General features: G+C 37.8%; 1 protein-coding gene across 1 annotated transcript in view; it reads right to left on the bottom strand.

Annotated features, from left to right (window-relative positions):
* The window catches only part of LOC124776482, a 117,491-nt gene that overhangs the window by 17,129 nt on the left and 87,234 nt on the right, over positions 1-13,128 (bottom strand). The window contains exon 8 of the mRNA XM_047251496.1: positions 8,690-8,787. Coding sequence (XP_047107452.1) covers positions 8,690-8,787 — 98 coding nt within the window. The remainder of the gene's footprint in view (positions 1-8,689; positions 8,788-13,128) is intronic.

Raw genomic sequence — 13,128 nt, 5'->3', positions numbered from 1 at the left:
CGCATTATTGTGGCCAAGATAGACACAAAGCCCATGCCTACTACAGTAGTACAAGTTTATATGCCAACTAGCTCTGCAGATGATGAAGAAATAGATGAAATGTATGACGAGATAAAAGAAATTATTCAGGTAGTGAAGGGAAACGAAAATTTAATAGTTATGGGTGACTGGAATTCTTCAGTAGGAAAAGGGAGAGAAGGAAACATAGTAGGTGAATACGGATTGGGGGAAAGGAATGAAAGAGGGAGCCGCCCTGTAGAATTTTGCACAGAGCATAACTTAATCATAGCTAACACTTGGTTCAAGAATCATAAAAGAAGGTTGTATACCTGGAAGAATCCTGGAGATACTAAAAGGTATCAGATAGATTATATAATGGTAAGACAGAGATTTAGGAACCAGGTTTTAAATTGTAAGACATTTCCAGGGGCAGATGTGGATTCTGACCACAATCTATTGGTTATGAACTGCAGATTGAAACTGAAGAAACTGCAAAAAGGTGGGAATTTAAGGAGATGGGACCTGGATAAACTGAAAGAACCAGAGGTTGTAGAGAGTTTCAGGGAGAGCATAAGGGACGAATTGACAGGAATGGGAGAAAGAAATACAGTAGAAGAAGAATGGGCAGCTCTGAGGGATGAAGTAGTGAAGGCAGCAGACGATCAAGTAGGTAAAAAGACGAGGGCTAATAGAAATCCTTGGGTAACAGAAGAAATATTGAATTTAACTGATGAAAGGAGAAAATATAAAAATGCAGTAAATGAGGCAGGCAAAAAGGAATACAAACGTCTCAAAAATGGTATCGACAGGAAGTGCAAAATGGCTAAGCAGGGATGGCTAGAGGACAAATGTAAGGATGTAGAGGCTTGTCTCACTAGGGGTAAGATAGATACTGTCTACAGGAAAATTAATGAGACCTTTGGAGAGAAGAGAACCACTTGTATGAATATCAAGAGCTCAGATGGAAACCCAGTTCTAAGCAAAGAAGGGAAGGCAGAAAGGTGGAAGGAGTATATAGAGGGTTTATACAAGGGCGATCTACTTGAGGACAATATTATGGAAATGGAAGAGGATGTAGATGAAGACGAAATGGGAGATAAGATACTGCGTGAAGAGTTTGACAGAGCACTGAAAGACCTAAGTCGAAACAAGGCCCCGGGAGTAGACAACATTCCATTAGAACTACTGACAGAGTTGGGAGAGCCAGTCCTGACAAAACTCTACCATCTGGTGAGCAAGATGTATGAGACAGGCGAAATTCCCTCAGACTTCAAGAAGAATATAATAATTCCAATCCCAAAGAAAGCAGGTGTTGACAGATGTGAAAATTACCGAACTATCAGTTTAATAAGTCACAGCTGCAAAATACTAACGCGAATTCTTTACAGACGAATGGAAAAACTGGTAGAAGCGGACCTCGGGGAAGATCAGTTTGGATTCCGTAGAAATGTTGGAACACGTGAGGCAATACTAACCTTAAGACTTATCTTAGAAGAAAGATTAAGAAAAGGCAAACCTACGTTTCTAGCATTTGTAGACTTAGAGAAAGCTTTTGACAATGTTAACTGGAATACTCTCTTTCAAATTCTGAAGGTGGCAGGGGTAAAATACAGGGAGCGAAAGGCTATTTACAATTTGTACAGAAACCAGATGGCAGTTATAAGAGTCGAGGGACATGAAAGGGAAGCAGTGGTTGGGAAAGGAGTGAGGCAGGGTTGTAGCCTCTCCCCGATGTTATTCAATCTGTATATTGAGCAAGCAGTAAAGGAAACAAAAGAAAAATTCGGAGTAGGTATTAAAATTCATGGAGAAGAAATAAAAACTTTGAGGTTCGCCGATGACATTGTAATTCTGTCAGAGACAGCAAAGGACTTGGAAGAGAAGTTGAACGGAATGGACAGTGTCTTGAAAGGAGGATATAAGATGAACATCAACAAAAGCAAAATGAGGATAATGGAATGTAGTCAAACTAAATCAGGTGATGCTGAGGGAATTAGATTAGGAAATGAGACACTTAAAGTAGTACAGGAGTTTTGCTATTTAGGAAACAAAATAACTGATGATGGTCGAAGTAGAGAGGATATAAAATGTAGACTGGCAATGGGAAGGAAAGTGTTTCTGAAGAAGAGAAATTTGTTAACATCGAGTATAGATTTAAGCGTCAGGAAGTCGTTTCTGAAAGTATTTCTATGGAGTGTAGCCATGTATGGAAGTGAAACATGGACGATAACTAGTTTGGACAAGAAGAGAATAGAAGCTTTCGAAATGTGGTGCTACAGAAGAATGCTGAAGATAAGGTGGGTAGATCACGTAACTAATGAGGAGGTATTGAATAGAATTGGGGAGAAGAGAAGTTTGTGGCACAACTTGACTAGAAGAAGGGATCGGTTGGCAGGACATGTTTTGAGGCATCAAGGGATCACAAATTTAGCATTGGAGGGCACCGTGGAGGGTAAAAATCGTAGAGGGAGACCAAGAGATGAATACACTAAGCAGATTCAGAAGGATGTAGGTTGCAGTAGGTACTGGGAGATGAAGGAGCTTGCACAGGATAGAGTAGCATGGAGAGCTGCATCAAACCAGTCTCAGGACTGAAGACCACAACAACAACAACATTATAATGTACTTCAGTTTGTATGAGAGTTTTACCTATTATTCTGCCAACAGGATGGTAAAGTTAAGGTACATGGGAATACCTTCTACATTCAGATTTTTGTAGTTTTTGACATTTTCTGATAACATGAGAAGAGACATAGGAAACTGAATGTACAATGCTACTGGAAGCTTTTAGAACATGGAGCCATCTGTCTTTTTTAGTTGCAGAGATAACAGTGGCGAAATAGTTCTGAGATTTTATGACAAATGGTTCTTTTTTGGCTTTCTTCACACGGCACTGAATTTATGTTTCTGTGTGATGGGGCAAAATGCAAGCTTGGTTTTCAAAGATCAAGGACCATGAATATGATGTCACCCAATTCTGTACTTGTTTGCCAGTGTTGTGGTGCACACATTTACTGTCAGTAAAACTTTCATAACTACCATTCAAAATCATACATCAAACAAATGAGAGATCTGCATGTAAGGTGACTTGATTATAATCCAAGTAGTAGTTCCTATTTAGTTGTCAGCACTAATTTTTAATGAACTGCTGTTATCCTTGATCTGTGTCATAGTACGTAAATGAAGGGTGGGTTTTAGTATTGTCAGTTTTGTCTACAGTACTATCAAAAAACCGTCAATGTGGATACGTATCATTCATCTACTGCACGCAGTGCATAAAACTCTTGATTTTTTTTGCTGTTTTTATGCCAGGTTCCAACTAAATGCTTTGGTAGTAGACACTGTGTAAATTAATTAGGTTAATATGGTATCAGAAATTCTGGATAGACTACAGATAATGCTGCAAGAGGTTGTGGCAGGCACGGGGTGTGAGACAAGCAAGGAGGTGAGAAGAGGAAGGGAGAAGTGGGAGGAGGGATGGTTGACAGCTGGAAGGGACAGGCTGCAAGATAACGGGACAGTAATTTTGCGTCAGTAATTTTGCCTTAGTGCAGACAGGAGGAGCAGCATGTGGCACACACAATGGTGGAGTGGTCAGTGGGAGATCACCGAGGAAGAGGGAGACTGCACAAGGGAAAATATGAGAGTAGGTTAACCGAATGAAGTGGGAGGCATGGGGTGTAGGGTTTGGGACAGGAACACAGAAGCCAAGTTTTTATTTATTCTAATAATGACAAAACAAAATAAATATTAACTGGCACTGAAATATAAATTTGAATCTTGTTCTTATTAAAAAAATGTTCAAATGTGTGTGAATTCCTGAGGTACCAAACTGCTGAGGTCATCAGTCCTAAGATTTACACACTACTTAAACCAACTTATGCTAAGAACACACACACACACACACACACACACACACACACACACGAGGGAGGACTCGAACCTCTGGTGGGAGGGGCCGTGCAATATGTGACATGGTGCCTCAAACCGTGCAGCCACTCCGCGCAAATGTTATTAGTTTCTTCCACATTATGCAAATATCATTAATTAAAGCACTGAAATGCATATTTTTAAATGAAACAATATATGGTTACATAAGATATTTTGTTAAAATATAACCCTGAAAATGAGTCTGCCAACCCACAGTACAATATCTTCACCAATTGCTCAGCAGCTTGGCTCACAAAATGGTAATAACCACTGTGACTTAAGTAATTCAATATGTTTCCATGTCTATTTTCCAGAATAATATGGAGTGTTAATCTAAAAACGAATCATGTGTTTTTAAAAAAAAGGCAGACATCTGTGTGAAATTTTCATCCAAATTCGCGAGATGCAATTACTGCTGCATTTTCCCCCTTGCCTCAAGCCTCTCTGAAGTCTAGGTAGGAGTGCTTGAACCTTTGCAAGGTTGCTGAAAGAAACCAATGTCAGGCACTCAATCATAAATAAACTGACTGCCAACAGGGGCCCTTGTTTGTTAAAAGCTAATTACAGCTTCAACAAAAGAATGAGACAAGGACTTTAAAAACTATGCTAAAGATACAGCTGAAACAAAATAAAATAAAAATTGAGATCCATATTTCAGAGAACTGATGGCACACCTACAAACTATACAGTCTCTCACAAAGAACACAGATTTTGGTCTTCATTTTAAGAAACAGTGTCTGCCACTAGCAAGGCACCACACAGCAACTGATTTTTTCACATGGTCAATATTTATGATGTGTGACATTCAGAACTCAGATCTCAATCTATCACAGCAATTCAATGAAACTCGCAAAAATTATCAATGAAATTGACTTTGAAGTACTCTGAGTGACATATATTCATTAAAGATACAACAATTTCTGATGGGCCACATGGCTCTGTTGGTAGTGTTGAAGACTGATAATCACAGTATAGCTGGTATGAGTCTCACTTTACACAGAATCTCTCCTCCCCCCCCCCCCCGCCCCCCCCACCTTCAAATACCTACGTCATTTACATAATCAATATTTATGTGTTAATTAAAACATATTTAATCATAATTTTAAATGAAAAACACACATCTTATTTCTAATTACACATTGCACATGAAATTCCAATTTTCATTGCAAATACAAAATCCTAATTGCCACTATTTTGAAAAAGAAATGTTATTAGGATTGGTAATTTTTTAAAAACACAAATTAAATTTTTGGGGCATAAATGAAAAAAATTTCATTAGAAATCATATACTCTTTATTTGGACTGTATTCATTATTTTATACCACAGATATGGTCTCTCACACCAGTGATAAGCATGGTTAAAACAAGGCAAACATACATTTGCACAGCAACAAGCATGCCATACTGCAATTTTTTCCCAGTATATCACTTGGAAAGAAAACTTCATTCACATTTCTCTTTTATTGGAAACTTTTGAGCAAACCATGCATATGTGATCATTCCAACCAAGATTGGATTGACAACTGAATGAAGTTTCATACAGTCTTCTCTGTCATTTATTTCATGACCTCCTTCAATCAGGTACACTTTGGCTTAATTTTTGTTTTGCAGTAAAAATACATGACACAATGCATACCTGACCATTTCACCTACGATTGGAGTGAACAACTGGTGATGAACAATTGAATGAAGTTTTATGCAATCTTCTCTATCGCTTACATCACATCCTTTATCGATCAGGTATGCTTACAATTAATGAAGTGTTTTACTTCATGGGAAAAATACACATCACAAGACTGTATTAAAGGGCTGTGTTTTGTTCAGTGCTGCCCAAGAACCAATTAGTAAGTGTTGACTAAAAATCTTTAAACAGCTTTTTAGTCGACTCTCCCAATTTTGATGATGTGACTGCAATGTTTCGGTATTTCTTGAGATATTCATCGACCGAATCTTGAAGCCTGGGTTCAAATGAACCTGTTGTTTTTGTAGGAAAGGGCAATAATTTTGCTGATAGGGTAACAGAGTTCTGTGCAGGATAGGAATGGGAGATTTTATTCATTTTCAGTCTCGTCACTAGCATCACCTTTGATCCTTTACTCATCAGAGATCTTCAAAAGTTACTGGCACCCAGGGGAAAAGTGAAGCTACAAAAAACACTACACTCAAAGATCTATACTTTGATTAACTATGAAAATTAAAAAAAGAATTTTTTCAATAGCCGTTTGGTCTGTATTAACGGCAAAATTGGGATCAAAGTTTGGTATTTGTAGCATCCATAATTTCACTCATTGTTGTGATTTCTCTTTCCATTACAAACTTTACAATTTTTCTTTGATGAATCTGATACCTCTGTTTGAATTTCTGAAACCACCTATAAGAAGCTCTGAAATAAAAAATTTTCAAACTGAATTGCAGCAGCCTCCTAGTAGTAGTTCCTGGTCATACCTTGTGGGTAGCCCTGTCAAGCTTCCTCAGAGCAATGTTTCTTCTATTTCAGCAATTCCTCCACAACAGTTGTCCTTGTATGGTTTTGCCTTTTTCTCCTTTGGCTCATAATTTCCCAGCGAACAGATGCAAGTTCATAAAAACATTTTTTTGTCTTCTTCAATATACACAATTAACTTTTCATGTGTTACAAACTTTTCATGATGTAAAGTCTATAATGTATAACAGAACAATTACTACTGACGATGTTGGTTCAAGATTATTTTCTGTAACGATTTTCTCGTAATTTACAAGGACACTCTCAAGTGTAATCTTGAAACTTCAGTGCATAAGGTGTCTTCAACATCATCATCTTGTGCCATCAAGGCACCAAGAAAATTTCCACTGTCCATGTCTAGCATTACAATCTTTTTTTTACCGTATTAGAAGATATTCATGCACATCATCGCAAAACTCTATCACAGGGTGTATACGTGGACAAGGGAAAAAAATTTCCAGATTTTTCCTGGATTTCCCGGTTAAAAATACACTTTCTCTGTGTTAAGTGACAGTATACTTTCTATTGGAACTTTAAAACATATCAACCCTTTGAATGGTTAAGGATTCATACACCAGCGTACACCAATTTCCAGGCACTTTAGAAAACAAACCACCCCCACCCCAAAAAGAAAAGGATGCATTTTGAAAAGATCTTTGATGTGCAGCAACATCTAGACTGCATATTTTCGCACTATGAAAGTAAATATTTGAAACTAACAACAGATTTTACTCTTCCATAATTACATGAATGTATTTTAATTCACTTGCTAGCTCAGGGCCACAGAAATCAGTTTTGTTTTCATTTGAATGAGAGCTGTAAACAAAGAGGAAACAAGAGACTAATAAACCTAAACACTACAACTGAGACTACTCTGGGTACGCATGAATCTGGCAGCTTGGGCGCACCAGAAAAATTTTTCTGGGTAGCATCTAGTTTCTTGTTGCTACTGTTCATGCAGCTAACAGCTGCACCTAAAGTAGCCATAAGTGAGACCGGGTACTGCTCATACGTGACTCAACTGTGTATGCGACTGAACACGCTGGCAACTGTTCAAATGAACCTAATGTAAACCATTGTGACATCATGCTCATCAGAAGCAGTTTGTTGTTATGAAGTACTGCATAGTCTTCGTCCTAAAGCCTTTGACACATTTTGCTGTTGGCAGATGCTTGTGTGTGCTCTGTTTTTTGTTATTATAAATGACACATTTCAATTGCAACTTAAGTTTTGTTTTGCTTTTCCTCGTTTTACGTTTTATTGCTGCAGTATCATTCTGCAGTGTGGGCTAAAGCAAAATTCTTTGTTCAGTATCAGTTCTTACCAGTCAAAATTACAAAAATTTAACTGGAAACTAAAACCCATAAATTCCCAGAATTCTAAAAAATTCCAGGGTTTTTACTAGTTTTCTCCTGGATGAAAAAACTCCTGAGTTTTTACCGGAATTTCTGGTTGTCCTGGGGAGAATACACCCTGTATCAGCTGCTTCACAATGTAAGTTAATGCTGCTGCAGCTACATCTATCCCTTGCAAAAGGTGTCGGCTCTATTCCATGCACTGAGGAATTCACCAAAATCTTTTTGCCTTCAGTTAGCTGCGGCCAGCTTCACAGGTAATTCTAATAGGGTAAAGGCTGGTGTACTGGCATTGGATCTCAGTTTCTACAACTGTCGTCAACACCATCCATTCATAGCGACACACATACTGAAAGTCTGTAAACATATGCAGATAACAAGTACTGTTAAGTCTATCTGGAACAAGGCATTCTCTATTATTACATTTACACTCAACTCATAGGCAAAAATATGTGATACGTAGCATATTTTTGATAAATTTCACATTTAAATGACATATGTATCCAAACTGAATGAAACCAGTGGCAAACGAAAGTAATACTGACTGAATTGAGACTCGAACATGTGATAACCACTCTCAAGTGCTACCAACATGACCAAATGGCTCATGAAAAATTGTCCTACCTTAGTGAATTAAAGTCACTAGGAAAACTTCAAATTTGATTTTCTCAAAAATTCTGAGAGTCCATTCGAACTGCTCTGGGATGTCGATATTTGAATTGTGAACTTCACATACCATAAATACAAAAAATTACAGAAATACAATTGCTGTGTGGTCACATTGGCTGAAAAAAACTTGCACATTACCTTAAATAAAATGGCACATATGTCCTTAATTTATTCTATATCCAAAAACTACATATCTGAGAAGTGATTGGCATCCGTAGTGAATGTTAGCCTGTAATGCACCTGGAAAACTCACCTCAGCTTATCATGTTCATACAGTTCAGTCATTAGAGCTGCTGCTTCCTTTCGCACTATACCTTCTGTATCTTTTTTCAAAATGTTGGTCATTTTACCCTGAAAAAAAATGGGGTTCTACTATCAATTATTTCCTCGTTTTAGAGGTATAATACATATGAGATCACACACTGATTAATTATTACATGTTTAAAGAGTCACAAAACATTTTGGCGAGGGAAATTTTTGTGTTGATCACTGTGTTCAGAGCACAAAATTTTAGTCAGCATCATTTAAATCAGGCAGTAGCATTACTGGTGGTCTCTGAAAATCTGGTCACAATATTTAATCACTACTTCCACTGTTGATGGTGAACTGTAAATGTGATTTAAATTGGCAACAGATGTGGATATAATATGCAACCAGTCACTTTTTTGAATTCTGATAGGCTCATCAAACAAAGGTGTTACAGGTACATTATTTGGAATTTGGACCATGTGTAGCTAGACGGTAGTGGCCTCCGAGGGGGAGGGGGGGGGGGGGGGGGGGGGGGGGGGGTACGAAAGTGGACTCCACCTAACAGACTTCAGTACAAACATAATTTAATCATCGCTTACACTTGGTTTAAGACTCATTAAAGAAGAGCGTATATATAAGACACAGACCTGGGGGACACTGGAGAATTTCTGACTTTTACATCAGAAGTGTTCAACCTTTTTGGGTTTGAGATCTACTACATGCAATTTAGTCTATTTAGAGATCTACAGACTTAAGAACATATAAAGGTTTCAACAGGAAACAACACTATAGCCAAAATTAACTATTTTAATTACAGAAAATACATAAAAGGTAATTTTCTCTCCATCAAAAGTTACAGGCCTGTTACTCAATTTTCAAGATACTACACAAGTGAAAAAGTTAAAAAAGACACCGTCATAAATATTCAAAGAGTTTAGTGAAATACTTGACTTTGCACATTATTCAGTTTATAATAATCCGGTGAATAATTTGCCAGAACCGACCTTACACAGTCTGAAAGATGAGGCAGTTACTTGACATGTCAGTACTAACAGCAACCTCAGTTTCGATAACACTAAGTATTTAATGACCATTACCTCCGTCATGCACATTGTCGTTTCATGGAAAATCACAAAGATCTGTGTTGCCTACTGGAGGCAGAGTTCGTTCCGTCCTGCACCATGCTCCCCATCTCATCCCGCAGCACAGAGAGTGCTCTCCCCTCTCACTGCAACCCCCACTCACTACCTACAAAGTTACAGTTCACAACTAGTAATCTCACCATGCAGGGGGAAAGACTGTTCCTTTGCGTGAGTGTTAAAGGTGGCAAAACGTAGATGAAGATTACAGAGATGGAGATGGTGTTATCAGATTTACCACCAACAAATACCATGCTAAATACTCATTGTAAACATTGGAACTTTACAAAAGCAACTCATTTAAATAGATTTCACACAAAGGTATTAAAAGACCGACTCATAAAGCCATGGCGACCAACTAGTCGATCACGGTCGACAGGTTGAGCATTGTAACACACAGATTTCAGAAACAGATTTTTGAACTGCACACATATCCTGGGACAGATATGGACTCTGACCACAATTAATTGTTTATGAACTATAGATTAAAACTGAAGATATTGCAAAAAGTTGGGGTATTAAGCAACAGGAACCTGCATACAACCAGAGTTGTCGAGAATTTCAAAGGGAGCATTAGGAAATGATAAAATGAAATAGGAGAAAGGAAAAAGTAGAAGACAAATGGTTATGTTAGGCAATGATTTAATGAAACAGGGGAAAGGAATAATAGTAGAAGACAAATGGATACTTTTGAGAGCTGAACTAGTGAAGGCAGCGAAGACCAAGTAGGTAAAAAGACAAGACCTACTAGAAATTGTTGGATACCAGAGGAGAAACTGAATTTAATTGATAAAATGAGAAAATATGAAAATGCAGAAAATGAAGCAGACAAAAGGCAATACAAACTTCTAGAAAACGGAGTGCAAAATAGCTCAGCAGGAATGGCTAGAAGACAAATGCAAGGTCATATAAGCATGTATAACTAGGAGGAAGATGGGTATTGCCTACACAAGGTGTTCGGAAGTTCCCGTTGCAAACTTCTTGGACTTGTAGAGGGGAGTGAATACATGATATTTTTAATAACAACCTGTGTCCAGAAATGCACTGTTTTCATTCTATGATGGTTTCAATTCCGATGTTTAGCTCATCCACTTCTGCTTGAGGAATTGAATTAGGTATGATGCAGTACAATTATTAGGTAACAATTCGAAAGGAAACATAACAAAACATCCATTTATCACTTAAGCACATCAAGCCGCTGTTGTAATACATCAGTACTGTTCTGTGCATGCAGTATGCTGGGTTCTTTTTTGTTTTGGAATCATGCAGACATGTAATGTTTACATATTAATACAAACAAATATGCTTAAGTGACAAATGAATGTTTTGCTATGTTTCCGTTCGAACTGTAACCTAATAATTGTAGTGTGTTACGCCTAATTCAATTGTTCAAGCAGAAGTGGATGAGTTTCACATCTGAATTGAGAATGGAAATGGTATGTTTCCAGACATTGGTCCCTATTCAAAATATTGTGTACTAACTCCCGTCTACAAGTCACAGAAGTTTGTAATGGGAATTTCCGAACACCCCGTATCAAAATTAAAGAGGCCTTTGGGGAGAAGAGTATCGAGCTCCAGTACTAGTAGATGAAGATGAGATAAGAGAGCTGATTCTGTAAGAAGGATTTGACAGAGCGATGAAAGACCTATGTCAAAACAAGACCCCTGTGGCAGGTGACACACCCTCAGAACTACTGGTAACCTTGGGAAAGCAAGCCATGACAAAACTATTCCACCTGGTGTGTAACTTGTACATCCGGCAGAGTACCCTCAGACTTCAAGAAGAATGTAATAATACCAAATTCAAAGAAAACAGGTGCTTACAGATGTGAATATTAATAAACTATTAGTACAATAAGTCATGGTTGGAAAATACATGAATTATTTGCAAAAGAATGGAAAAACTGGCAGAAGTTGACCTAGGGTTCTGGAGAAATGTAGGACCTTCCAATGTGAAACTTACCCTACAACCTTTCTTAGAAGATAGCTTAAAAAAAAGGCGAACCTCTGTTTATAGCATGTGTAGACTGGAGAAAGCTTTTGATAAAGTTGATTGGAATACACTGTTTATTTACAACTTGGCTGAGAAGCAAGTGAGACACAGTTGTAGCCTATCCCCAATCTTACATTTGCAAGCAGAAAAGGAAACCAAAGAAAAATTTGGAGAAGGAATTAAAGCTCAGGTAAAAGAAATAAAGCCTTTAGGGTCTGCCAATGACATAATTCTCTCAGAGACAGCAAAGGACTAGGGGGAACAGCTGAACGGAATGGACAGAGTCTTAAGAGAAGGGTATAAGATGATCATCAATGAAAGCAAAACAAGCATAATAGAACATAATTGAATTAAATCACATGATGTTAGGGAATTAGATTATGAAACAAGACATTCAAAGTAGTAGACGACTTTTGCCATTTGGGCAGTAAGATAATTGATCACGGCTAAAGGAGAAAGGATATAGCAAAACGGAGAATTCCAACACACGCAAAGCTTTTCTGAAGAACAGAAATTTGTTAACATCAATTATAAATTTAAGTGTTAGGAAGTCTTTTCTGAAGGTATCTGTCTGGAGTGCAGACTCATATGGAAGTTAAATGTGAATGGTGAAGCAGTTCAAACAAGAAGGGAAAAGAAGCTTTTGAAATGTGATATTACAGAAGAATGACAAAGATTACATGAGTAGATCACATAATTAATGAGGAGGTATGGAACAGAATGGAGGAGAAAAGAAATTTGTTGCACAACTTGAATAAAAGCAGGGAGACACAGAGTTATCATCATTTTAGTATTGGAGGAAATTGGGGGATAAAAACTGTAGCAGGAGACCATGAGACAAATACAGTAAGCAGGTTCAAATGGATGTAGGTTTCAATAGTTACTCAGAGATGAAGAGGCTTGCCCAGGACAAGTAGCATGGAGAGGAGGAGGAGATTAGTGTTTAATGTCCCGTCAACGACCAGGACATAGCATGGAGAGCTGCATCAAATCAGTCTTCAGACTTAAGACCACAACAACAAGTAAGACACGACTTTTGCAAGGCTACTATAAACAATTCACTCATTTTCAAAGCTCTATATTTTCCAAAGTATTGCAACAAATGTGACTGATGCATGAATAGAAACATAAATTCACCAAGTTTGCATTGTGCCGACCAGCTGGCATTACAAGTCCAGTTTCTTGACATAATGCCAGCAAACTAACAAAAGAGTTTGTGTGTGTTGGTATACATATGTCTGTTACAACAGTGCATTCCAAAAGAATTATGGGAAAGACCTACCATGTAAACAGAGTACTGTGCACTGGTAT

The sequence above is a fragment of the Schistocerca piceifrons genome, chromosome 2 (assembly GCF_021461385.2).
Source record: "Schistocerca piceifrons isolate TAMUIC-IGC-003096 chromosome 2, iqSchPice1.1, whole genome shotgun sequence".
Lineage (NCBI taxonomy): Eukaryota > Metazoa > Arthropoda > Insecta > Orthoptera > Acrididae > Schistocerca > Schistocerca piceifrons.
Note: the sequence above shows the minus strand (reverse complement) of the source record. Positions and strands in the feature narration are given on the sequence as shown.